The sequence below is a fragment of the Sus scrofa genome, chromosome 8 (assembly GCF_054392235.1).
Source record: "Sus scrofa isolate SSC_HxYL_T2T_F1_AM1 chromosome 8, Sscrofa_HxYL_maternal_Yorkshire_Landrace_v2.0, whole genome shotgun sequence".
In the NCBI taxonomy this organism is placed as follows: Eukaryota; Metazoa; Chordata; class Mammalia; order Artiodactyla; family Suidae; genus Sus; species Sus scrofa.
Genome location: NC_139390.1, coordinates 92,939,468 through 92,966,440, shown reverse-complemented (window position 1 = coordinate 92,966,440; position 26,973 = coordinate 92,939,468). Strand labels below are relative to the sequence as shown.

Genomic DNA, 26,973 nt, shown 5'->3' with positions numbered 1-26,973 from the left:
TTTTGTCCTCTGCAAACATCTGTTGAAATAAAGAGCACTTGAAGCAAGTAAGTGGCATACAGCAGGGCCAAGATGTTGGGGGAAGCAGGGAGAATGTACGGGAGTGTGTTCTTTTGGCCTGACCGGGAAATTGGATGATAGGGAACGAGAGAAGTAAGGTAAGAATTTGTTAAGAGATGATCCCGTAGAAGCTAAATGAAGCCAGTTGAGAGCAGCCCCTGAAAAATGAGGATAAAGAGGCTGACTGATTTGAGACTGTGAGAAGACTGACAGCATGAGCTCTGAGATATTAGCACTTGGCTCGCTATGGTCAGTTCAGAGACTTCTCCCTGGAAAGTATTGGTTTATCCAGTGGTGACTGAGAACCTGAGGGGTGCTAGGCACAAGGTCAACACTAAAGGTCCAGAAGAGGCAGAAGTCAAAGTCTCCTGTGGCGGGAGACGTCCCAGGAGTTCAAGATTCTGACAATGGTTCTGGATTCCAAGGACCAGGCTTCCTCACCCCTTCTGGGAGGGTCTGGGAAGTAGAAGAAAGTTTGCCTTAGGTTAGAGGGAACAGTAGGGGAGAGGGTAGCGTCCTCAAAGAGTCAGATGTCTGCTCTTCTGGCACAAAGAAGTAAAGAGGTGAAGAACAGGTGAATGGGAGCAAGGGCAGCTGGACTTTTAGGACATAGCTAAGGGGTGGCAGCAAGTTCCTATTGTACTAAATTCCTATTTTCCTCTTAAAATTGAGAAGAACAGGCTGCAGTCAATCAGGAATCTCTGAACAGAACATCTTTGTATTAAATAAAAATGACAATGCTGTGCATTTGAAAAACATTCCACACGTTCCCTTAATTCTCTCATTAACTACCAGTAGGAAATATCATGTGCAATTATGTAGATAAATGTGCACATGACAGAAGAGACAACTCATAAATGAAATACACCCTCTAAAATAGGGGGATATATTTACTATCACTAATTAAAAAAATGTACTTCTTTCAACTTTTAAATTAATACCTTTCTCTGCCAAAATTATAACATTTACAGGTAGGTTTTAAAATTTACTATTATAAATATCAATAAATTGACTGTTGTAACTATAAGTTATACATATATAAAATATGATAATTATGATAACAGCACAATATGAATGATGGTAGTATACATTTGCATGATTCCACGGGAAAACAATTTGACACTTTGCCCTGAGCCAAGAAAATGTCCATATCCTTTGCTCCAAAGGTAATACCTCTGGGTCTCTACCCTAAAATCATTAGCCAAAATAAGGAAAAGTCCTATGTAGAATGATACTTAATACAGTTTAATGTTTATGACAGCAAATTAGAGGCAGTACCCGCCTCAGTTGGGATCTTGCTCTCCGTGTTTGGGTTTATCTGAAGAGCTGGGCATGTTAGTGTCCAGAGGTGTCTACTTGTGTGTATTGGTATCCACGTGGGGAAAGAGGCTGCCCTTGGAGGTTCCCAGGCTAGAGGTCCAGTTGGAGCTACAGCTGCAGGCCTACACCACAGCCACAACAGCGCAGGATCCGAAACTTGTCTGAGACCTACACTACAGCTCACGGCAATGCCAGATCCTTAACCCACTGAGCAAGGCCAAGGATCAAACCTGCAACCTCACGGTTCCTAGTCGGATTCGTTTCTGCTGCGCCACAACGGGAACTCCCATACTGTATTTCTTATCTCAAAATACTTGCCTATAAAAATTTGTTTCCTTAGTGTGGTTGCCTAACATAATTTCTCTTGCAAAGCTGTCAAAAGAATAATGTTATCGCCTTAGGCAGGAATTCAAGCACCAAGATAAAGTCCACATCTGGGTATCTGATGGATTTTATTGGTTCACATTTATCCTATTTGAGGTTAACACTATTTCATTGGACAGTTTAAAAAATCATTCTGTAAACAAAATAAAAAACAGCAGCAAGAGCTAAAATAAAGACACAATGAATACTAAAATAAAGGAATGCATTGGAAGGAAATATTCTGAATAAACCAAGAAAATGTGACCGTGATTATGAATTAAACAAGAAGAAAAAACTTCCGACATCTGTAAAAGACAAAACTATAATAGTAATTAAAAAAGGAAGCAAGAATACAAAGTGCAGGTGCGATAGTTTTCATTTCCAAGTCCTTTCAGGAAATAGAGCATACTATTCTCATATAAAGTGACAAGTTCAGCTTTATAAACATTCCGTTACGTTATCTTGCAGGTTTTTTTTTTTTTTTTTCCTTTTCAGTTTACATTATCTCTACATTGATTTAACTGGAAACATGGTCATATATGATACATGGTACAATTTCCTGAACCTATGGAGAGTATGGACATGGCAAAGTTTATTGTTTTATTTTTTGCTTTATTTGCAATGAGTAACAAGAAGCTGAAAATCCAGTATGAGAAGCATCAATACTTTTACTTTTACCCCACTGCACCCCCCCCAAAATCCTGAGCCTTCTTGTCAATTTTGTTGCCACTTTCAGATTCCCTATAACAAAGGACAGTTCATTTCTCCTGAATTTTTGGCCAGGTGACTTAAATAATCAGTTTTTTTAATGCAAAATTGGCCTGGTATTTGTCTGGATTGATAAATACAGGTGTTATTCTGGCATCATGTAAAAGTCACTGACACTTTCATAACTGCTTAGAACCTCAAGTGGGAACATCTGTTGAATATGATTTTTTGATAGAGGATATTTATGAAATAGATTTCAAATCTTAAAAAATAATCTGTAATGCTCCCTAAAAGTGGTACAGGATTCACCCGAGCTGACAATGCCTATTTCATTTAAGAACATTCTGTGTTTGTGGCATTCCGCTTTCCTTACAGCTCTAATTTTATCTAAAAAGCCCAAATACACAATGGCTGCTGCCTTACTCAGCGTTAAACAGCACTATGTATTTTTTTTAAACCATGTATACAGCTCAACAGCGAGATTAAGAAGTTATAATACACACATATCACGGACAGATTCATCTTTTTTTGGAATTCACTGAATAAACTATATTCTGGTAAATCCCGTCCCCCCAACAAGAGTATTGTATACTGTACCTACATCGAGGTGTTTAAATATTTCTCCAACAGTTTTCATTGTATTATATCATGAAAACACTAGGCTTCAAGCCGGGTACTAATAAATATTTAATTTAAAAGGAAGAAAGAAACCCCAACACAGAACATAAAAAAAGACCCTCCCCCCCGACCCCCATCGTCCTGGTCCTCAGGGATTCAGCCCGACACAGCCGAGATCTCGTAGTCACTGGCTGAGGTGAGAGGCTTGCCCATCAGCCGGATGTTTTTTGCACTCGTGATCCTGGCCATCATGCACACGGGCTTATCAAAGTACTTCACCAGGGCTGGCTCAGTGAGAAGGGAAGCCAGAAACTGCTCAAAGGTGATGGCCCAGTCCCGGTCCAGGCTGGTGCTCCGGGGCAGCGCGGCTGTGCCCTGGCCGCTGCGCACCAGGACTGTGTCCTCACCAATGTCCTCGCAGTGCAGCTTGTCCTCCTCATGGGAGCCGGCACTCAGCACCGAGTACGAGGACATGGAGCTGTCATCCTTGGTGTCGTCGTCAGAGATGAGCATGGAGGAGCAGGCCCCGTTGTCCCGGGGCGAAGAGTCCTCCAGCTTGATGTCCTCCATCTGTCCCCCCAGGGAGTGTTCCTCACCATCCCCCGCCAAGCTGGCTGGGAGGGGCTCCACAGACTCCGACCCGTAAGGCTGGCCTGGCCCTTTCTTGGGGAAGAGCATGCCAGCAGGGATGCCCTGGGTGCAGGACGGCCCGCTGCCCCCGCTACCACCCTCCTTGGTAGGCTGACCGGCGAAGAGCTTGCCCACCTCCCCGATCTCCAGCAGGAGGCTGGTCACTGCTGCCGTGGCGTGGTACAGCTCCTGCTCGTTGGGGTCCTCGCTGAACATGTTATACATCGTCTTACACAGCTCGATAAACTGCCCCTGAAGAGTGATGGGGAGACACAAAACGGATCACCTCACAGGGAGCAGGAGACAGGGCCCAAGGGGACTGCAAGGCCATTTATTTATGTTGTCTTTTGAGGACCACATGCAGGCATGGCACATGGAAGTTCCCAGGCTAGAGGTCGAATCAGCTGCCAGCCTACACCACAGCGCCACATCCAAGCCATGTCTGCGACCTACACTACAGCTCATGGCAACGTTGGCTCCTTAATCCACTACTCGAGGCCAGGGATCGAACCCAAGTCCTCATGGATACTAGTCGAGTTCATTACCACTGAGCCACAATGGGAATCCTGCAAGGCCATTTAATATTAGGACTCCTACAAAAGCCTTGAAAAGTCCTATGTGTATATGGATGGATGTGTAATTTAATGTCTCTTAATTAATGGTTCCTTTTTAAGTTGGAAAAACTTCCAACATCCAAGAAACTGGCAACGCCGGATCCTTAACCCACTGAGTGAGGCCAGGGATTGAACCTGCATCCTCATGGATGCCAGTCATGTTCATTAACCACTGAACCACAATGGGAACTTTTTAAGGTGCCTTTATGGCTGAGCACAGTTTGAAAATATCATGAGCTTGTCTTCTGAGTGTCCAAAGGTATTTTTAATGATTGAGATGAGAACGTGTGTATTCTCAAAATTGAGTATTTCATGGTTCACATTTTCTCCGAGGAGGTCATGTTCTCACCACAGAGTGTACTTTTTTTTTTTTTTTTAAAGGTGGCAACACATACTTTACCCAGTACCTTTCATTATTTTTAGTATAAGTGATTTACTGTTGTGCCATTTTCTGCTGTACAGCAAAATGACCAGTCGTGCATCATATATACACATTGTTTTTCTCATATCATCCCCCATCATGTTCCATCCCAAGAGACTGGACACCATTCCCTGTGCTGTACAGTAGGACTTCATTGCCCATCCATTCTAAATGCAATAGTTTGCATCTACTAACCCCAAACTCCCAGTCCATCCCACTCCCTCCCCTTTGGCAACCACAAGTCTAGACTCTTTTTTTTTTTTTTTTTTTTTTGTCTTTGCCTTTTCTAGGGCCACTCCTGCGGCATATGGAGGTTCCCAGGCTAGGGGTCCAATTGGAGCTGAAGACGCTGGCCTACACCAGAGCCACAGCAATGAGGGATCCAAGCCGAGTCTGCGACCTACACCACAGCTCACGGCAATGCCGGATCCTTAACCCACTGAGCAAGGCCAGGGATCAAACCCACAACCTCATGGTTCCTACTCGGATTTGTTAACCACTTTGCCATGACGGGAACTCCTAGACTCTTTTTTTAGAATGTGTTTGAGCCTATATGACAACAGAGCATACTTTTAATGCTCAAAAGCATGCACAAAATAGATCCAAATAGTTGCTAATTAAGTACCCCAAGTTAACATTATTTTTGAGGAGTACTCATTCTACATTTATTTATGACCGGAAAACAAAGCTTCAAGGTTTGAAATGAATGAATTGAACTGTTCAGCACTCACCTGATTCAATTTGGGTAAATCTTTTGCATTCTTTGATTTAGATTTATTTTCTGGCGTCCAGAGTCTCAGATAATTACGATTTTCTTGAGAATTTGCTCTCTTCCCTAAAACCCAAATGGCAAGAAATAAGCGTTGAAAGGTCAACAAGCAATTGTTGAACCAGCAGTAGAGGAAACATAGAAAAGAGGAGGTCTGTACCTCTGTCCGGCTTTAGACTCACTGTGACAAAGCCATCGTCTACACTGTGTTTGCTTCTGCTGTCCAACCCAACCACTACCGAGAAAGATTAGGAAGAAAAAAAAGGAGACTGTTACATAACAAATGCATAGATTTCACCCGTGTAGTAGAAAACAAGAAAACCTCTAGGTAGGGTTTAACAAGACAAGCAAAACCAACCCAAAACCAAAATCCAAGCGCACCGAATTTGAGTAGTATCTCAAATTCCAATTTTACTGGGCGTCTCATATTTCATCTGACCACCCTATCTTTAGGCAAAAGCTTTCCCCAGAATACTTTTTTGCTGCGTAATCAGGAATTAAGGAATGATACCATGTAGTGTTCAGTACTTAAAAAACGGTGGTGCTTGCCCAATGAGTGTCCATTTCCCTTTACTCCCCGTTACATTATCAACTTAACTCTGTACATGTGAGACTGATCTTTTGTCAGGCCCTGCCAAAAATCAAGAACTCACTTAAAAAAATTTTTTTTAAATTACAAAATTTTTAGAAAAAATTTTTTGGCTGCTTCCACAGCATGTGGAAGTCCCCAGGCCAGGGATCAAACCCGAGCCATAGCAGCGACCCAAGCCATTGCTGTGACAATGCCACATGCTTAACCCACTGCACCGCAAGAGAACTCCAGAACGCATTTTTTGGGAGTTCCCGCTGTGGCTCAGTGGGTTATGAACCTGACTAGTATCCATGAGGAGGTGGGTTCGATTCCTGGCCTTGCTCAGTGGGTTAAGGATTGGGCGTGAGCTGTAGAGTAGGTCAAAGATGTGGCTCAGATCCTGAGTTGATGCAGCTGTGGCATAAACTTTCGACCCCTAGCCTGGGAACTTCCATATGCCAAGAATATGTCCCTAAAAAGGCAAAAAAAAAAAAAAAAAAAAAAAGCATTCTTTTTTTTTTGGCCATGCTCAAAGCATGTAAAAACTCCCAGGTCGGGGTGAACCTGAGCCACAGCTGTGGTAACGCCAAGATCCTTCACCCGCTGTGCCACAAGGGAACGTCCTAAAAAGCATCTTTTAAATGCTGTTAAATGCTATTGGCAGGTGATCATTCCTGAAGTGTTTATGAGACACGTGAATCTTTTTCTGTAATGAGTGCCCACTAAGAAAGATATGGCTAACATTTTTCTGCCAAAATAGGATTGCTAACGATGTGAAGAATACTCTCAGATGTGCTAAGGCACTAAGCTAAAAGGCTTACTTACTACATTATCTCATTAAATCATTCCTAAACAACATGACAGCTATCATCTCCATTTCCATGCAAGGACCCTGGGGCTCAAGGATGCAGGAAGCTGCCTGAGATCATCTAGATAAACAGGGCTAGCATTCTGTCCAAAGATGGACAGTAGGTGCCCTTAGCACCTACTGCCAATGAGAAGACTGGATCTGGCTCTTACTCCTCTCCTTGCAGTCATATAGGCGCTCACAGTTTAAAAGCAGGTCTACACTGCTTATCTTGGGACTGTAAGATTCAAGAGGCAAAAGGACCCAGGAGCAACCCATGTTGACTCTCAGACTTGGGTGAGGTCAGGAAGCTGCCCTAAGGATGAAGCAGAATGTAAGTCTGCACTGCAGGTCTAAGCCAAGAGATGCGGCTTAGATTCATGCAGGACCCAACAAGACATGTTTGTGTGTAAATTTGAAGATATTTCCAACAAGCTGCATCATGTCTATGTAGACGGAACAACCACACAGAGCAGGGGTGGGCAAACTTTTTCTGTAAAGGGCTATATAGCCAATATTTTGGGTAATTCTAGTGTGAGAGCAGCCATGGGCAATATATCATTGAATGAGCTTGGCTGTGTACCTGGCTGTGTTCCAATAAAACTTTATTTGTAGGCACTAAGTTTAAATATTACACTCGTCCTGAAATACACTTTTACCTTTGATTTTTTTTTTTTCGGTCTTTTTGTCTTTTTAAGTCCTCACCCATGGCATATGGAGATTCCCAGGCGAGGGGTAGAATCGGAGCTATAGCTGCCAGCCACAGCAATGAAGGATATGAGCCACGTCTGTGAGCTACACCACAGCTCACGGCAACACCGGATCCTTAACCCAGAGAAAGGCCAGGGATCAAACCCGCATCATCATGGATGCTAGTTGGGTTCATTAACTGCTGAGCCACGACCCAAACGCCAACCTTTAATTTTTTTTTTCTACCTTTGATTTTTATTTTATATTTATTTTTATTTTATTTTTTGCCTTTTTGTCTTTTCAGGGCCGCACTCGCAGCATATGGAGGTTCCCAGGCTAGGGGTCCAACCAGAGCCACAGCCGCCGGCCTACGCTACAGCCACATAAACACAGGATCCAAGCCTCGGCTTTGACCTGTGCCACAGCTCACGGCAATGCCGGATCCCCAATCCATTGAGTGAGGCCAGGGACCGAACCCACAACCCCATGGTCCCCAGCCCGACTCGTTTCCGCTGCACCAAGACAGGAACTCCCAACCTTCGATTTTTAAAACCATTAAAAAATCTAAGAGCCACTCTGAGTTCAGAGGCCTGTACAAATGTGTACAGAAGTTTGCTGCCGTCTGTTACAGAGCAGCACGTCTGATAGAGCAGCTAGTCCCGAATCTGGAGAGCAGCGTCATGATAACAGGATGACCTTCCCAATGAGTCTGACCCTATCGGGGAGACGGGGGCCACATATACACTTCACAGGTGCTGCTCTTTCTAAGCCAGCGGGACGCAATGTACATGGTCCTTTCAGGGGGACCCACTCCCCAGTAGTTACCGACTTCAAAAATCTGAAAAGGAAGTAACATACTCGGCAACTGTGTTCATTCACTTCTTGGACTGACTGGCTTTGGAGGCCCCTCCTCCCAATAACAGAGGGCTCTGTAGAAAAGAAACAGAGTGGCCCTGGTGGCGGAGAGTCACTTACCATGTGTGCATTCTGGGGTGATATCTTCAAAGAAGTACTGAGTTGCTTCAAAAGCAGAATCTGGCTCGTCTTGATCAGAGGACGGCTCTGGAGAGGGAGCAGAGGTGGTTCTCACTGGCTAGGCTGGGACTCAATGCAAGTGTGCTTTAATTGTTAAAGCAATGACACGAGAAGCTGAAGCTACAGAGGTGGGGTGGGGTCACTTCCCCGGGGGGGCCTCGAATGCCCACCGCCTCACAAACCTTGTGGGGGAGGGGCTCTTCCATTTAACTCCACCTTTTAAACAAGCCCCACCAAATGTCCCTTTACATTTCCCCTTTTCAGAGACTTTTCTAAATCCTATAGAATGATGCTTTAGGAACCAAATTTTAGAAAACTGTATGCTATAATGATCATTCCCAAATCTATAATTTTACCCTATCTCTATCCTTAGGGCCAATTTCCCCCCTCCCTTCTCCCTCCCTCCCTCTTCCTTCCTTCCTCCCCTCCTTCCTTATTTTTTCCCTTCCTTCCTTCCTTTCTTGCTCTCACTCTCTCTTCCTTCCCTCTCTTCTCTTCTTTCCTTCCCTCTTTTCCTCCCTCCCTTCCTTTTTTAGCATTTGCTAGATACACCAGCTGGGCCAGCCTTGTTTAAAACTATTGAACACCTCACCATCTCTCCCAGCCAGGGGTAAAACCGCTCCCCCCTAGACTCAGAATCCCATGAGCTACCAAATGCTATTTATTTGTTCTCTGGCAGAAGCCTGCTCTGTTCTATTACTGCAACTCAAACTTTAAACCGGTGAATGACCACTGAATGGAGCACCTGCTGACTCAGGAACCGATGCAAATAGTATTGTTTCCTTTGCTCTTTGTCACCAAGGACTGATTTTGCATACCAAAAAAGTTAAACAGGTCACACCAAAAGATTCCAAGCCAGGCCAGGGTTACAGGTCCATGTGCTACTCTGTGGGGCCACTTACCAGGCAAGACATGCATTTTGTACAGGAGTTTGAGCTTCTCCGTGAGGTCCCCATGGCATGCGGCACCTAGAAGTGACATGAGAACCAATGAGAAACTCCTCATGGTGCCAGCAACCCCTCCAGGCTTAAGTGTCCCCCTGGTTACAAACTGAAACCAAGATATTGTGTGACAGAAAGCCTGGCCAGGACATATTTGGGTTAAAAGCTCTGGAACCAGGATGCCTGGTTTCAAATCCTTTGCACTTATTTTGAGCCCTTGGGAGAATGAATCTCCCTGTACCTCAGTTTCCCCTCCGTGAGGCATGATGACAAAGGAGAAGATTCTGCCAGTGCCATTGGGACATCGGTGACACTGGGAGCCTAGAAATGTGAGAACTAAAAGTGTTAACACTTAGAATAGCAACTGGCACAAAATAAACTAGTGTTCTTTATTAATAAGAAAGGTCAGGTGACTAGGCCTCAACACCCCAAACAATAGTGAGAGTTCAGAAATAATCTCAATGTATGTTTGAGGGCTTCAAATTATTCATTTTATTTTATATATATATATTTTTAGGGCCACACCCACAGCATATGGAGGTTCCCAGGCCAGGGGTTGAATCGGAGCTGTAACTGCCAGCGTACACCACAGCCACAACACCACCAGATCCTTAACCCACTGAGCGAGGCCAGGGATTGAACCTGCCTCCTCATGGATGCTAGTCAGATTTGTTTCTGCTGAGCCTCGATGGGAACTCCAAATGACTCATTTTAGAAATCCTTTCTGGTTGCTCTTTGAGTCTCTTAATGTGTCTTCGATTTAATTTAGCCTAACCTAGCTGCCATTACATCACCGTTGCTTCAACCCCAAGAATTCTGTTCCTTTTTCCCTCAAAGTCCCTATGTATCGCAGGAATCAGAAAATCCTTTGTAAATATGTATTTTCAGAGCACCTCAGTGAAAATTAATCATATCTGGGAGAAGAGGAAACACAGGATCTGAAACTCCTATTCACTAATTTCTAAAGGGATCTTCCTGGGGATGTACATTGAATTTACTGATCCATTTTTCCCCCGAGAATTCATTCTTTAGTTTCTTAACACTTAGAAACATAATAAACAGAATTTCTCTTTTCTGGTCCCTTGTCTGTCTCCATTGACCTGCATGACTGACTACAGCTCTCAGAGTTCCCCTCACAAACCAGGGTAGAGTTTACTTTGCTCAAAGAACTCAACTGCATTTTAATTCTTTTTTTTTTTTTTTTTTTTTTTTTTTTTTTTTTGTCTTTTTAGGATCACACTGGCAGCATATGGAGGATCCCAGGCTAGGGGATGAATCCAAGCTGTAGCTGCCAGCCTACGCCAGAGCCACAGCAATGTGGGATCAGAACCACGTCGGCAACCTACACCACAGCTCATGGGAACGCCGGATCCTTAACCCACTGAGGCCAGGGTTCAAACCTGCTTCCTCATGGATGCTAGTCAGATTGTGAGCCATGACAGGAACTCCTCAACTGCATTTTAAGGAAACTAAATATTTTTTCCAGTGTTTTCACTACCTCGGACTGCAAGCCTCTCTTTCCTTTTTGGAAGATTTTGAAGAGTATTTACCTTGTGGGGTTTTGACTAAGCTTAAGTAAGTTAAATATTTATATTTACCCCTATCACTTTCTACATGTGTCTGGTGTTTGTACCATGAACATCTTTGCTGCAAGCAGTTTCGACCCACAACTAACTGGATATAAGAACATTTTGCCATAAAAAAGAAAAATACTGGTTGACAGTACCTTACACTAGAAAATAAGATGTCAATTTTTGCAAATTCTTCAGCGAGTTAATCTAAGCCAGCTTCTGTTAACACCATTTAAAAAAAAACCATACTCATCAGGGATCACATAATATTTCCTTTTGGGGTGATAAGAGGGGCTTGATTCTTCTTCTTTTTTTGCCTTTTAAGGCCACATCCGTGGCATATGGAAGTTCCCAGGCTAGAGGTCCAATCAGAACTGCAGCCGCTGGCCTACACCACAGCCACAGTAATGCCAGATCCAAGCTACATCTGCAGCCTATACCACAGCTCACGGCAATGCCAGATCCTTAGTCCACTGACCAAGGCCAGGGATTGAACCCACATCCTCATGGATACTAGCTGGATTTGTTTCCAATGAGCCACAATGGAAACAACTTCTTTTGCCTCCAACTTCTCATTCTGTGTAATAAACATGGTAAACACTGCCTGAGAGGACAAGCTGTGGGACAGGATTAGCTGAAGAATCAATCATTAATGCTCTCGAAGGCTGCAGTGAGTTAGTATCTTTTCTATTTGCCACAGCTTGGTAAACTTCTGGTTTTGCTGAGCAGAGGGATGACCATGCTGACCAAAGGATCTGTAAAAACTGCTACCTTATCCCTTTCTAGTGTCTTAATTGTCAACTAATTATCTCTTTTGGCAAAATGACCTCGTGGCCAATTAGCTGAGCAGTGAAACTGCTTGTGGCAAAGATTTTTATGGCAAAAACCCCTATGGGACTTCAAAGCTTCTCTAGGGAGATAAAACGCAAAAAGTCTCAGGCTGAGATACGAACTGCCAGACCCTTATCAGCCCACCTGTCTCACTGTAATTTCTGCGATGTTCCTAAGGACCTCGCCGCCCCGAAACTCGGCCGACTCCCCAACTCAGAAAGGTATGGAGCCCGCTGCTCACCTCCTCCCCTTGATCAACCTGGCCTACTCCTTCCTGCCCCCCCCACTAGAAAAGGTATGTAGCCCACTCCTTACCCTACCCCCACAGGGGCAACATATGCCCCCAACCAGCCAGTAAGTGCATCCAAAGACCCCATCCTTCCCCAACCAAGCAGCAAGTGCATCCAAAGACTTCATCCTTTCCCCAACCAATCGGCAGGTCAACAGACGTATGGCAAGACCACTCCGTGTGCCCAAAGTTGGCTCTCCCTGATTATCAGGAAGTTGGCCCACTGTGTAAACAGTGTCTCTTGCCTCAAGAGACTTGTCTTTTCTACACCTTGGTTTAAATCCGGAAAATTCTTTTTCCACCCACGTGCAGAGACCACAATTCCTACAACGTTTTCTACAGGCAGAATCTGTCTCTTTTTCCTCTTCCTTATTCTTGTCCCAAGGTAATTTTTAAAAATCTCCCTTTTGGTAGACATAAATGTGATAATAACAGTTACTTTGGGGCAGAAAAGATTAGGAGAGGGTCAAAAAGGTATTTAGCCTTGTCTGGATTGTTTCACTTTTTTAAAAAAGCAGGATGTATTTATGTGCTACTTGTGTAATTAAAAATTTAATACCTCCTTCTTCTCTTAAAAAAAAAATCCTGTTTGTGTAATTAAAAACTTAATACCTCTTCTTCCCTAAAAAAAAAAAAAAAAAAAAAAAATCCTGTTTGCTGTCCTTAGCACAGAGTCATGAGAACAGGATGAGACAGCCCTCCACAGAATCCTGGGCCCGCCACATACTAACTGTGCCTTTTAGTTCAGTTCAGTAGCAGATATAAATTGACCTGCTGAAAACAAATGTCCCAGCAAATTACCTAATATTTCTGAGCCTCCATCTCTTTAACAGAAAATGGGGATAGCGCTAGTAAGCAGGTGATAAAAGCATAATAGTAACCAAACTGCCTCCAGGGTGCCTGAGGTCAAACTCTAACTTTGTAGTTGCATGCCTTAGGTAAATTATTATTATTATTATTGTTGTTGTTGTTATTTTCTTTTTAGGGCCACACCCTTGGCATATGGAGGTTCCCAGGCTAGGGGTCGAATCGGAGCTGCAGCTGCCAGCCTACACCACAGCCACAGCAACGCCAGATCTGAGCAGCATCTTCGAACTACTCCACAGATCACCACAATGCCGGATCCTTAACCCACTGAGTGACGCCAGGGATTGAACCTACATCCTCACCAAGACTACACTGCGTCCTTAACCTGCTGGGCCACAGTGGGAACTCCTGCTTTACGAAAATTAAATGCATATACAGCACGAGGGAGGGCAGTGCCTAGCTGAGTAAATGCTGCATAAATGTTAGTTATCAATACTAATATTACCTTAAAGGTCTGTTGTTTTGATAAGGTAATAAAGTACAAATTCTAAAGCATCACAGTAGTGCCTACATTTAATAAAGGCTGGTTACTTTCATGTCCTTTTAAATCATATATCTGAATACTTTATGCAAACGGTTTTTCCTTATCTAAGAGGACCTCATCTACTTCCCTTTGCCTTGTTAACAACCATCAGCTTCTTTGGCCTTTAAGCTTTCCAGTCATTTTTAAAGATAGGGTGCTTTCGGAGTTCCCGTAGTGGCGCAGTGGTTAACGAATCCTACTAGGAACCATGAGGTTGCGGGTTCAGTCCCTGCTCTTGCTCAGTGGGTTAAGGATCCGGCGTTGCCGTGAGCTGTGGTGTAGGTTGCAGACGTGGCTCGGATCCCGCGTTGCTGTGGCTCTGGCGTAGGCCAGTGGCTGCAGCTTCGATTCGACCCCTAGCCTGGGAACCTCCATATGCTGCAGGAGCGGCCCAAGAAATAGCTAAAAAGACAAAAAAAATAAAAAAATAAAAAATAAAGATAGGGTGCTTTCTGGAATCACAGTTCTCTATACATGACACCTTCATCTTCCTTGGCAAGTCACTTTCAAGTGCATGGACCAAGGTCACAGAGTGGCACAATGAGACTTTAAAAACTGTTTCCCTATCTCATTCTGGTAACCTGACATAACGCCTGCTGCATCCACAGCCTCTATCAGGCCGGCCAAGCGCAACTACCACATAGCTCTTTTGCTCAAATATTAACAGAACAAGAGTCTACTGGAATTCAGGGCAGTACACAAGTCAGACAGCAAAGGTGACACACAGAAAGGCATACTGCTTGTGAGGTGTGGGTGTGTGTTCTCAGGATACACACAAAATGGAGAGAAAGGACTTCCACTTGGACTGCAGAGCTGCTGTGGGTTTTTTCAGCCCCTTCTTAAAAACATTTTGAAATGCTTTATAAAAATGTTATAAGATATATGTAATATAAATATAGTTTTTTGACAAAAAAAGCAATACATCCCAACATTTCTTCTTCCCTTGTAAGGTGATCATGGTCTCTGGTTTCGGTATTTAAGTTGACATTCCTGTGAATTTTCTGATAACATATTTTAACTAGTGCTGCGAATTATCAAATGAGAGGTAATGATTCGATCATATATCCACTAAGTAAAAACGAATTTTCCAATTAGCTTGCAAACCTTAAAATGTGCTCCTCTGTTGTAGCAGGGCTCTGGTCCTGAGGGCAGCACTGAGGACCAGGGCGCTTACTGACCCATCTCCCCACTCCCCCACACCCCAACTCATGCAATAGCTTCTCGTCCTTACTCAGCCCAGAGACAAACTCTCGGAAGTTGATCAGAGAGTCTCCATTTTCGTCCAGTAACTGGAATAAGCGGGAGGCCAGCACGTCAGAGTGGGTTCCGCAGGCCCAGGGGAAGAGCAGAACAAACATGCCCTTGAACTGCTCAAAGTCGATGCGGTACTGCTCCAGGTAAGGCAGGCTGGGGTCGTGCCGGTCCAGTGCGTTGCTGCTCCCGCCCCAGTAGCAGCTTGTTAGATGCTCTGCCTGAAAAATCAAAAGAACAGGCTGAATATTGAAGACGGCATCTCACAAGGGAAATACCAGAAATAAAGGCCCAGCTTCAAATTTGGAAAAAGACTTTAGGTCAGCTGTGTGCCCCTGTGCACCTCCTGGGGCTCTCGTCCCAGGCTCCCCACCCCTTTCTCTTCTGCCCACATCTCCACCTGGCCACCCCCCCTCCCACCAACTCCATGGCAACCACTGTGTTTACATCTGGCATGAAAAACCTGATTCATACTGGAGTAGGTGAAGAAAAAAAGAAAGGAACCCCACCATCCCCATTTTTTTCTCTCCCCACCCTTACACACACTCACAAGCACTTTAAGAAATAATTCCCATAAAGACAAATAAGATTTTTTAGTTTTTTTTTTAACTTAAAATACATAGAATGTTAACCTGAAGAGGATCTGAAATTCAGGCAACCCGATCACCTTGTTTCCTAGGTGAGGCTGGTACAGCCCAGAGGGTAAGGGGCTTCCACAAGGTCATCCGACCAGTTAGTCAAAGCAGAATCATGCTGTGACTCTGGGTTTCCAAAGTCCTAGTTTAGTGTCCCAGAACCCTCCGGCCTCCTGGTCACCAAAATCACATAAGTATGATTGTAGCCATCCAGTAGTCAGGCTACAGGTGTGTGATCCTCCTGCTTCACACGCCTGGAAAGAGCTCCAGGAAAATGACGAGTAGCATTTACTACTGAAGAGAACAGAGATCCAAGAAAAGGCTTCCTGTTTCTGTCCTTGGAAACAAGGCTGCCTCTTTATTCATGAGGTCATATCGATTCTGGGAGAAATACACACCCATTCTGGGAAGACCGCAGAGATAAAACGTCTAGTAGAAAGGCCAGGAGCCCGCCCACCCCCTCTCCCCTCCACCTAGACAGTTAACACTCAGTGGTAGGCTGGGGAGGCTCCAAAGGGAGCCTTTATTTTGTACTTTATTCCTTATTGTTCTGTCTGAGTATTTCATTAGAGGCATGTATAAATACTGCAATAACAACAGCACCTTCAAAAGCAGGTCTTTCCCCCTCGCCTAGGGCTTCTGAGAAGGCAGCGTCAGTATGAGTGTCTGTCTAGTACTTCAGAGTTGTTCTCACTTAGAGCAGAGCAAAGGCCGATGTCTTCGTCCTAAGTGTTTACTGGAAATTGTAGCTAATAATCCCCCCAAAGAGGAGTGGGAGTGGGCAAGAGAGGAGGAGGAGGAGGAGGAGGAGGAGGAGGAGGAGGAGGAGGAGGAGGAGGAGGAGGAGGTGGTTCCAACGTGGCCTCTGGAGAATAAAGGAAGTACATCAAGTTCACCAGCCCTTGGGGCTGCACCTGCGCTGCTAAGCAGGGGCAGTGGTATGGTGGTGATGTCAGAGGGAGGGAGGCAGAGGATGAGGTCCCAGGGGCCACAGGGGTTGAGCTGTACTCGGAGCGATCACCAGGGATGCCCAGCAGCCTTCTATGGGTGGGACAGTGTTGGTGGCACATCCCTGAGAAGGGTCTACGCTACTGCAGCCTCGTCAGTGGATGAAGGTGGCCCAAAGCATTTCTTTCTAACTAAAGTGCCCTCGGGAACCAGGCCTGACTGTGGTGCAGGCACTTCCATGGTGCTCACAGCCATGAGGAAATTACAAGTCATGCAGATATGTCTGTCCCTCTTCCTGGGTGAGACCCCTGACACCATCATTTGGGGACTAGGGACTAATTTAGAAAGATATCAAGAGAAATTAAGACAAATCACATTTTCCATCCAATTGCCTCAAGGTGGCAGCCTTTCACCGTTTTCTACCAAGTTTTAGCCCAAAGTCCCAGCAGGGAGCTCCGTGGGAGATGACTGTCTCTTTCCTTTGTATCTACAGGAAAATCCCCAAAAATCGGCTTTTTAAAGGTCTAAAGCATCTGGCAGGGTGTCTGACACTTACTGAATAAATGTTTATCCAGATGAATTATAGCTCATTAAACTGTCCAAAAGATTTAAGAAAGAATGTGGAACTGAAGTTTTCATCACAATACCAGAGAACCCTTCCCATCCCTGACCCTAACCAAGGGGCTCGAATTCTTTCTTGGGGTGCTCAGTAGACTTGGGGAATTCGCGTTTGCCAACATACCCTCAGGGCAGGGCTTTGGAGTATAAGGAAAGATTTCTTCGGGCATCTTTTCAGCATGCAAATGACACATCTGGTACCCGGATATGCACAGACTGGAGAATGCAGGGGTGCCCATGTAAGAAGACACAGCTTCAGTGATCTCTAGATCTGGGACTTCTGCACAACCAGCCCTAAACCTCCTTTTCCTGGTGTCCCCAAACTCAGCGTCCTCTTTCCAATGCCATAGCCCATCCCATTAACTGCCCGTAGTCTTGTCACTTCAGCTGCTAATCCCCGTTCTGTTTGGACACCCCAAATCCTGGCCTGGCTCCCACCACCTTTGGAAGCAGATTCCTCAGGTCCCCAGTATCCTTTTAAAATCTGATCTCATCCTGCTGAATAGCATTGAGAACTTTGTCTAGATACTCATGTTGCAACAGACAAAGGGTGGGGGAAAAAATGTAATTGTAATGTATACATGTAAGGATGACCTGACCCCCTTGCTGTACAGTGGGAAAATAAAAAATTATTAAAAAAATTTACATATGAAACTACTGCTCAATAAATAGAAATTACAGTTAAAAAAATAAAATAAAATCTGATCTCAATTGGATCGTTTCATTTTTTTTGTTTTGATCCAAGTTGGATCATTACATTTTTCTTTTATGACTTGAAAAGAGACTCCTTCCTTATGGAAAACCAACTTACCTGGATCCATTAGCCACAGTGCTTTATGTTGCTGAAAAAAAACATGAATGAGATGACACACTCTAGAGAATTTACTGTTTACTTGACAGCAGACAGTAAATTCTACTGAACGCAAGCTGGTGGAGGCGCTGTTGTCCACTCAGTCACCCTGCTGGGCTGCCAAAGCCATCACTCTTCAGCTATGCAAACAGCTCTGTCTCTCTGTGTCTGCATTAGAAGCATGCAGACTGTACTAGACTGACAACTGACCACTAATTAATTTACCTACGTCGTCAATACACACCTTTGGAACATCGATGGAGGCAAGACACTAAACTAGGCACTAGCGACACAAACAAACAAAATGATGGTGCCTCCAGGAGCTAAGAGGCAACTGGGACATTCGTGAAAACATTTCCTGCTGTCACATTCTCTGATCCTAAGACCTATTAGTGTCCAACTCAGATCTTTATGTTTGTCCCTTTATTTCATTCCTGTGCCATCTTTGTGGTCCTCGATACAGCCAGGTTTTGTTCCGGAAGTAAAAGTCACTATATACAAGATGTTAACCAATTAGAGTATGATAAAATTGGTACCTGCCTAAAAGGCATCTTTTAACTTTTTTTCCTGTCAACTGCCACACTTTTACGTAGGATGTTGGTAATGATAGTTAAGACAAAAGTATTTTTTTGTGAAGAAAAGAAAATTCTGCACTACTTTATTTACTAACATAATACGTTCTTATTCAGGATCAAGATTCGGGGGGGGCTGAACTGGAAATGGAAATCACAGAAATATAAACAAGGATTTTTCCTTAGACACTAAACAGCTTTATTCTTACTGTAGCTACATATCTCTTTTAAAGGGTGCTTTAACATAGCTTAGTATAGGAAATTATAATTTACAAGAATTTCAGGAAGAATTTTAAACTGGCATGTCATTGTTCCAATTAGGATTACGTAAAGTAACACCCAATTTTCTTAAGTCCAAGGAAACAGCTAAAATATTATATGAGCAGGAAGAAAACAAAAACATCGACTTAAGTGAGTTACGAGAATATCTTTATTTTCCACATTAAGGGCTCCATTCTTATTCTCGATTTTATCTTCCTATTTATGCATGTTGAGCCTTATGCTATCCCTTAAAAACTTAACAGAAAAATCTAGAACTGAATTATTAAAGTGAACTCCTTTATTCCACTGAATGGACATGGATTTTCTTTGAAACTCACCTTGAAAAGAGCATAAAGTTCTTCTAGCTCATCAATCGTAAAGGAAGTTTCTGTGACGATAGTTCGTACCTATACGAAGCATAAACACAATGAATTTCGCATAATCAAAAATGTCATAATGGGAAACTTCCTGATTTTCTTCTTTTAAGTCATCTTAGTCTGTCAAACAGGGACTTGTGAGGGGACAGGCGTGCAAAGACGGACAGAGAAAGAAGCCCACACGCCTTCGCTCAAAAGACTCACCACATTCCTTTTCGTAGTATCCTCCAGCGTCTGGATCACCTTCAGTCTCTGTTTGAACCTCATCTGCTCAATTAAATCTGCCCGGATAGTTCCAAATTTCTGGAAAGGATCAATATTGATCTGTCTGAGAAACTGCTAAAGCACATGGCGTCAGGTCTGCAGGAGTGATGGAGACACATCCTGATTCACATGGGACATTTCTCACCAACTGACAGGCCTCCTAGACTATACCTGTATTTACTGTATGACTTTTAAAGCCATTTAACAACCAACTGAACTAAATTTCAAAGCCCTCAGATAAACAGTTCATGGGACGGAGACGGGTTAAATAAGGCTAGAAAGACCATTTGTATAAGAAAAAATGCTTTAAGGGAAGAACTTTCTTGACAGGAAGAGAGGAACTATCTATGGCTAACTATTAAACCGGGAGGGTGGAGGAAATGGTGTGAGGTTTTCTGTCCTGATCTCAGCATCATTTCTCCCGGTCCAGAACCCACACTGTTTGTCTCTGGAGGGGAGCCCCTGAGGGCTAGCTACCTTTTCAAACTCCAAAATGCCTAGGATTGTCTCAGTGTTTATTGAACTAAATTTCAGAAGCTAACTCTTTTAATCTGAAGATACAGAAAAGAATCTGTAAGGTTTTCTCTCTCTTAGCGGTACAACAGAAAAACAAAGAAATTCTGCACTAGCCTGAAGCTTACTCCATGGAAGCAATGCTGCAACGGGTTAAAGTCATTTAAAGGGCAAAGGAAAAGCTGAAAGACAACATCAAGTGTTGGCAAGGGCATGGTGCAACCCAAACCCTCACGTGCTGCTGCCCAGAGTATCAACTGGTACAATCATTTTGGAAATCTGTCTGGCAGCATCTACAAAATCTGAACAGATACATACCTATGACCCAGAGCTTCCAGAGCTAAAACTTACAAAGTGCTTATTACAGTGCTCGGCATAAATGGACATGTTTTGTTTTAATTCCATTTAGTTGCATTCTCCTGCTTCCGTTTATGCCTCCCTGGCTACTCCTTTCTGTCTCCTCTGTGCATTCTCTCCATCTTGGCCATGAGGAAACTCCCGCGCTTATGTGTTTTTGGAGGAATGAACAAAGTTTTAAAAATTGAACTTGGAAATGAAAGCTATGGATCATCCAAAAATGGCATGCTCCAAATGCTTTCCTATTAGACATCATAAGGAAGGCTTTATGAGTGAGATAATATAGGGTCTAGGCTTTACTTTAAAATATGCCATGAAAGGGAGTGCCCATCATGGTGCAGCGGAAATGAGTCTGACTAGGAACCATGAGGTTTCGGGTTCAATGCCTGGCCTCGCCCAGTGGGTTAAGGATCCGGTGTTGCTGTGGCTGTGGTGCAGGCTGGCAGCTGTAGCTCTGATTAGACCCCTAGCCTGGAAACCTCCATATGCCAAGGGTGTGGCCCTAAAAAGACAAAAAGGCCAAAAAATAAAATACGCCAGAAAAAAAAAAGAGGGAGTTAGAAGAGACAGAGATCAGGAAAATGTTGATAATTGTTGGGACTGGGTGATGGGTTAATGGAAATGCATTATACTATGTTTTTGACTTTTATTGTGCTTGAAAATGTCTGTCCATTAAAAATGAAGAAAGAAGAAAATTCACACCAAGTGTTGATAACGCATCTCTGGGGCCGAGCGGGATGTCTGGCATAAGACAGGCACTTATAAAATCTTAAACATTTTCCGAACAAATGAACAGACAAACACTGTTTCCTGCATCTCTTGGATCTTCTTGCAGTGACACCACAGTGGTGTCATCCTTGCTAGTGTATTCCTTCAGTGCTCCCCACTCCAATTTACTGCACAGGGAACTTCAGAAATTATGTACTTAAAGAAAAATGAACCTCAGTTTCCAGTGGCTGTTGGGTGCTTCACAAGCCAAGTAGTGATTTCAAGACTCCCCGCTAACCAGCCTCTACCAGGCCAATTGATTTTATGTTCACATGTATGTCTTACAAGTCCATCTCTGTTCTATCCAGACAAACCTCTTGGGCTCTGGCTTTTAATGCTAGGGGGCTCTTTCGAACTGTGGGTCTTGGGAAAACTAGATCGACCTCTCTCATCATAAGTTTTCACCTTAGAATGTGTTACCATGTACCTGGTGAGGCTGTCTATGACACATGGGGCACCTGCCCCACATGGGCGGGTACCTACTATCATCATCATCACCAATAAACCTGATACATAATTCTGGGCTTTCAAAACTGTCCTTCTGCACCAATGCCTCCTTGTGTTTTGTCAGCCACTTCCTTTCCCTGGTTAATATTTCTCAGATGAAATCCATCGGGCTGGGTTTTCTTGAACATGAAGGAACTGTGGTGGCCGTGTGCCTGCCGTGAGGTCTTGTGCCTTCCAGGAGGCTCACCTCAGTCTGTGAGTTAAACCTGAAGGCTGGGACTGGGTCTTCTACTTCTATAAAAGTCCAACAAAACTGCAGAGCCTCCCACACAGGGCCCACATGAAAGAAAACTGTCTCTCAAACTGTCCATACGATTCCTTCCAGGAGGGGCTGGGGAGAACCCACCAATTCCCTACAAGGCATTTATGAATAAAGTTATCACCCCTACTCAATCAGGAAACCGGCAGCAACCTGGGGATCTCAAGGCTTTCAGTATTTTTCCTACTTTTCTATTTTCCTGGCTAATTATCCTGAAGTACAGAAAGCAAGTGAGTCGCATGCCTCTGAACACCGGTGTCATGCTGTATAACCAGGTTATAATCGGCCTCTGCATCTAGTGGCCCCATTCTGCATCTAGGGCAGTGATCCTAGATTGATTCTCCTTTAGGATCACCTGGGAACTTTAAAAAAATATGTATTGTTAGGCCTTATGTCAGAGATGCAATTGAACTGGTCTAGAATGGAGCCTAGGAATTTATATTTTTAAAGGCTTGGCTTAAAACGACTTTTTTTTAAGTGGCTTTAATGCACAGGCAGAATTCAGGGCCACCTATCTAATAGTTAGGAGGTGGAAAAAAAAAAAGGCAAGAGTTTGGGGTGTTTTCTTTAGGATGACCTATAGGGTGTGGGGGAGGCCCTGGAAACTTAGGAGCAGGGCAGTGACACCAAGCCAAGAAAAGAAAACAAAGAATCAGTCATTGCGCATTGGAAGGCCAGGTAGTGGAAGCCTTGGTATAAATCAACGGGGCTGCCTTCACAGGCAGAGGAAGGAAACCACTGCTGTGTCCTGTGATAGGATGTTTGGCAGCCACCACTGGGGACCAGGATGGAAACAGAAACCAGCCCTGGTGGTATCTCCACTCTCCGTGCTTTTCCATTAAAAATGGGCCAAGTGCTGGGCTCAGCAAGACCTCAGCTTATCTGCTGTCAAGATCAAAGCTGAGTTTCCACATACCAAGCTTTATTACTTGGGTCTAGAATGCACTTCACAGTAAAGGTTTCAGGGGATGCCTTTAGAAAAACAACCCACAGCCACGATAATAACTATTACCTTCAATCACATGGGCTCTTTCTCTGGAAAAATAATCACTCAAAATTTCTGATGGAGAACTATCGAAAAGTCCTGGGGGGGAGGATTTGTTAAAAAATACATGGGGATAATAACGGGTTTTGGAGAGAATGATGTGAAACAGTCCTTACTCTCCCAATATCCACTGGGACCATTTTTACAGAAACTGGACAGTGTGTGCCAGGAGCTTGGAAATAGTTCATACTTTTTTTTTTTCCTTTTTCTTTTTAGGGCCACACCCTTGGCATATGGAGGTTCCCAGGCTAGGGGTCGAATCGGAGCTGTAGCTGCCAGCCTACACCACAGCCACAGCAACACGGGGTCCAAGCCGCATATGTTACCTACAACATAGCTCATGGCAACACTGAATCCTTAACTCACTGAGCGAGGGCCAGAGACTGAGCCCACATCCTCATGGATACTAGTTGGGTTCTTAACCCACTGAGCCACAATGGGAACTCCAGAAATAGTTCATACTTTTTGACCTACTACTGAAAATCTATGGACTTTAAGGAAAAAAAAATCAGAGATGTACTATTTGTACCAGTTTATCCTATAATATATAACATCATACATATATAATGTCATACTTTTATAGAGAGACATAATAATATGATACAAGGTTGCCATATGGTACAAAAAAACTTGGAAGCAACCAAAGTAAATGTCCAACAAAAATGGACCAGCTAAATAAATTCTAGCACTTCATGAAAGCAGAACATTAAAAATCTATGAAATGCTGCAAACGATATATTACACATCAGCAAGTGCTCCTGATATATTTTAAGTGAAAAGTGGAATGTTACAAAGTACTTTTTAATAGAAACATATTTTATTTTTTTTATTTATTATTATTATTATTATTTTGGTCTTTTGGTCTTTTTAGGGCCACACCTGCGGCAGATGGAGGTTCCCAGGCTAGGGGTCTAATTGGAGCTGTAGCAGCAGGCCTACGCCAGAGCCACAGCAACTCGGGATCCAAGCCACATCTGCAACCTACACCACAGCTCACGGCAACACCACATCCTTAACCCATTGAGCAAGGCCAGGGATCGAACCCACAACCTCATGGTTCCTAGTCAGATTCATTTCCGCTGCACCACGAAGGGAACTCCCAGTTTCTACATTTCTTATAATAACTATGCATTACTTTTATGGTTCTAAAACATACCTAAATGTTTTGTTATTGATATCTACGGAGTGTCGATGAAAATTTCTTCAAATGGTAAATTACTGGTCTTTCTCCCATTATGAGTTAAGGACACACATTTCTGAGAAGGTTCCTGGAGCCATATTCATTTTTTAAAAGCACCAAATTTTTGATTCTCAAGATTTTTCTGACCTCAGCACGACCCTCATCATTTCTCCCTGAGCCAGGCTGTTGCGGGTTGGAATGCTGACAATCACCAGCCACATGATCCCAAAACATGCGGGGAGGGTATAGTATGCTCAGCGGAATATTCATGGTCTTTCTTAATGTTCAGAAAAAACAAGGAGGGAGTTCCCTTCATGGCTCAGGATTCATGAGGGCTCAGGTTAGATCCCTGGCCTCGCTCAGTGGGTTAAGGATCTGGTGTTGTCTTGTGCTGTGGTGTAGATCACAGACGCGGCTTGGATCTCATGTTGCTGTGGCTGTGGTGTAGGCCAGTAGCTATAGCTCCAATTTGACCCCAAGCCTGGGAACCTCCATCTGCCGCAGGTGTGGCCCCCAAAGACAAAATAAAATAAAATAAAATAAAATAACCATGAGGTGTTAATGGGTACTGAGTTCTGGGGGCTCCACAAACTCCACATGCTATCAGGTACAGGTCCTTCACCCCTAGACTCACAACGAGCTCTGCTGTGGGATTCAGGACCAGATCTGGAGTCATCAAGGACCGGGAGGCACCCTCTCCCATCCAGGCCCAGACAATTTCAGAGGAATCCTAGGACCCTGGTCCCTCTCTAAGGTGGTAAGAGTACTCTGTGTGTCTCTGACCGAGGATCGGCTTGTCTACTTCCCAGAAGCCCGAAGGACTCGGCATGAGCCTAGAAGGGGAACTGATTTGTGCAGGTCAACCTCCCCATGCCTGCTTTCAACAGCCCCACTTCAGCCAGAGCTGCATATGAGCCGCTACTTGGTGAGGCTTCAGGGTGAGCAAAGCAAAGAACCAGGGGACCAGAGCTGGTTGTTTATTTGCTCCATAGTGTTGGACCCTTCAGTGTCCATCTCTGGAGCTCGAAGCTGTTGGCTGCCCGGTAGCTGCCCTTTCTGGCAACTAGTGCTCAGAAGGAAAAAGGAAGCAGGTACGGCCACAGGTCACCAATGCAAGTGGAGGTAACACATCCAGCCAAGCCCCTCCGAGCACTCAGGGCTCTAACTCTCAGGTGGGGAACAAGACCTACCTCATAGGACGTTCTGATGAGTCTGAAGATGTCGACCTCAGGATAGGGCTCCACGTCATCGCTGAGCAGGGAGTGGAGGTGAGGGATGGGGGGCAGCGTACTGTCTTTATTGGTCACGCTGTCCAAATACCTGGAAGAGAAAATGAAGCAGGAGTCACTGGGAGGTGAATCTGGAATTCTCCCATTACAGGTGTTCACCCATTTCCTGCAAACACTGTGTACTAAAACAAAAGCCTAGATTTTCCTGGAGTTCCCTCATGGCTCAGCAGGTTAAAGGTCCAGCATTGTCACCATTGTGGCTCAGGCTCCATCCCTGGGTGTTTCCATGTGCCATGGGTACAGCCAAAAAAAACCAAAAAACAAAAAACCTAGAATTTCCTTAGAAAGAGAATGAAATTCACTTCACTTCCAAAGACAAAGCATATGGAAAGAAATCCTGGGCCACAGAGAGAAGTGGGCACTATGATTACCATCAAGCCAATTGCGACTCGTGGAACTGGAGTTCTTGTTGTGGCTCAGTGGAAATGAATCTGACTAGCATCCACGAGGACACAGGTTCGGTCCCTGGCCTCGCTCAATGGGTTAACAAGCATCCGGCGTTGCCATGAGCTGTGGTGTAGGTCAGAGACTTGGCTAGGATCCCACATTGCTGTGGCTGTGGTGTAGGCCAGTGGCTACAGCTCCAATTCGACCGCTGGTCTGGGAACCTCCATATGCTGCAGCCGCGGCGCTAAAAGAGAGAAAAAAGAAAAAAGAAAAAAGAAAAAAAAAAAAAAGACTCATGGAACCAAGAGGAGAGAAAGATGGCAAGCACAGAGAAGAAAGCCCAGAAGTGCTTTTCCAAATTGAGAAATACCTTCCCAAAACGGTCATGGCCTCCCCGTCGTCCTTGCAGTTCAAAAGTTTGTCCACATTGGCGTCCAGCACAGCCAGGGCCAACTGGAATATCACTTTGATTCCTTCATAGAAGAAACAGTCGACCACGACAACCGCACTCTCAAAGGGCATGACGCTGAGGAAGAGTGTGAGGAACCAGGACAGGGAGATGGTGGAGATCACGCCCAGGTCCTGCATGCAGTCGTACAGCTGCGGGACGTAGTCCCGGGCAAGTTCCTCGAAGACACCCTGGTCCACCAGGGCACCTGCAGCGGGGAGGGTGGGGACACACAAAAGGCCAGGGGTGAACCAACTGCACCTTCTCACCAGTGAGCCCAATGCAGCGACGTGATGAGAGTGATGCAGGTCACCACGGCTGCCGAGACAGAACCCCAGTTCCTATGCCAAGTCCCCACATAAATTCCAGCTACATCTTCTCTTTCTGGGGTCTTCTTCTCCTACTCCTTTTCCATAAAAGAGCAATAACATGGCATCTTTAAGGGCAGTCGAAAAGCGGCAGTTGACAAAATGTTCCTGGTGCGCAATTATTTATTGTGTTGGCAACATAATGTTTGGCTAGGAATGAAATGTCCAAGGCACCACATTTCCTGGCAAGCTCTTTAAAAAAAAAAAAAGACAACATCCCCTCCCCGCCCCCGCCACCCCAAACAAAACAGCTTTCTGGAAGCATGGTCCCCATGCATCAAGGAATCATTCCCTTCTTTCTTTTTTAAACCGCATTCGTGGCACATGGAAGTTCCCAGGCCAGGGACTGAATCTGAGCTGCAGCTGCAACCTACACTGTGGCTGGGGCAATGCTGGATCCTTTAATCC

At 44.4% G+C, this 26,973-nt stretch overlaps 1 protein-coding gene across 2 annotated transcripts in view; it reads right to left on the bottom strand.

Annotated features, from left to right (window-relative positions):
- Positions 1–1,815: 1,815 nt before the first annotated feature.
- TBC1D9 (TBC1 domain family member 9) overlaps positions 1,816–26,973 on the bottom strand; it is a 114,608-nt gene continuing 89,450 nt past the window's right edge. The window contains exons 12-21 of one of the 2 annotated variants that reach the window (XM_021101555.2): positions 26,120–26,405; positions 25,264–25,393; positions 19,385–19,483; positions 19,142–19,210; positions 14,900–15,140; positions 9,549–9,614; positions 8,587–8,673; positions 5,664–5,738; positions 5,466–5,569; positions 1,816–3,951 (exon numbers count right to left, since the gene is read on the bottom strand). In XM_021101555.2, the coding sequence (XP_020957214.1) occupies positions 3,226–3,951; positions 5,466–5,569; positions 5,664–5,738; positions 8,587–8,673; positions 9,549–9,614; positions 14,900–15,140; positions 19,142–19,210; positions 19,385–19,483; positions 25,264–25,393; positions 26,120–26,405 (1,883 nt within the window). In that variant the 3' untranslated portion in view covers positions 1,816–3,225. Of the gene's footprint in view, positions 3,952–5,465; positions 5,570–5,663; positions 5,739–8,586; positions 8,674–9,548; positions 10,161–14,899; positions 15,141–19,141; positions 19,211–19,384; positions 19,484–25,263; positions 25,394–26,119; positions 26,406–26,973 lie in introns of those variants that run through there. The other variant, XR_014812905.1, reaches the window with a different exon arrangement.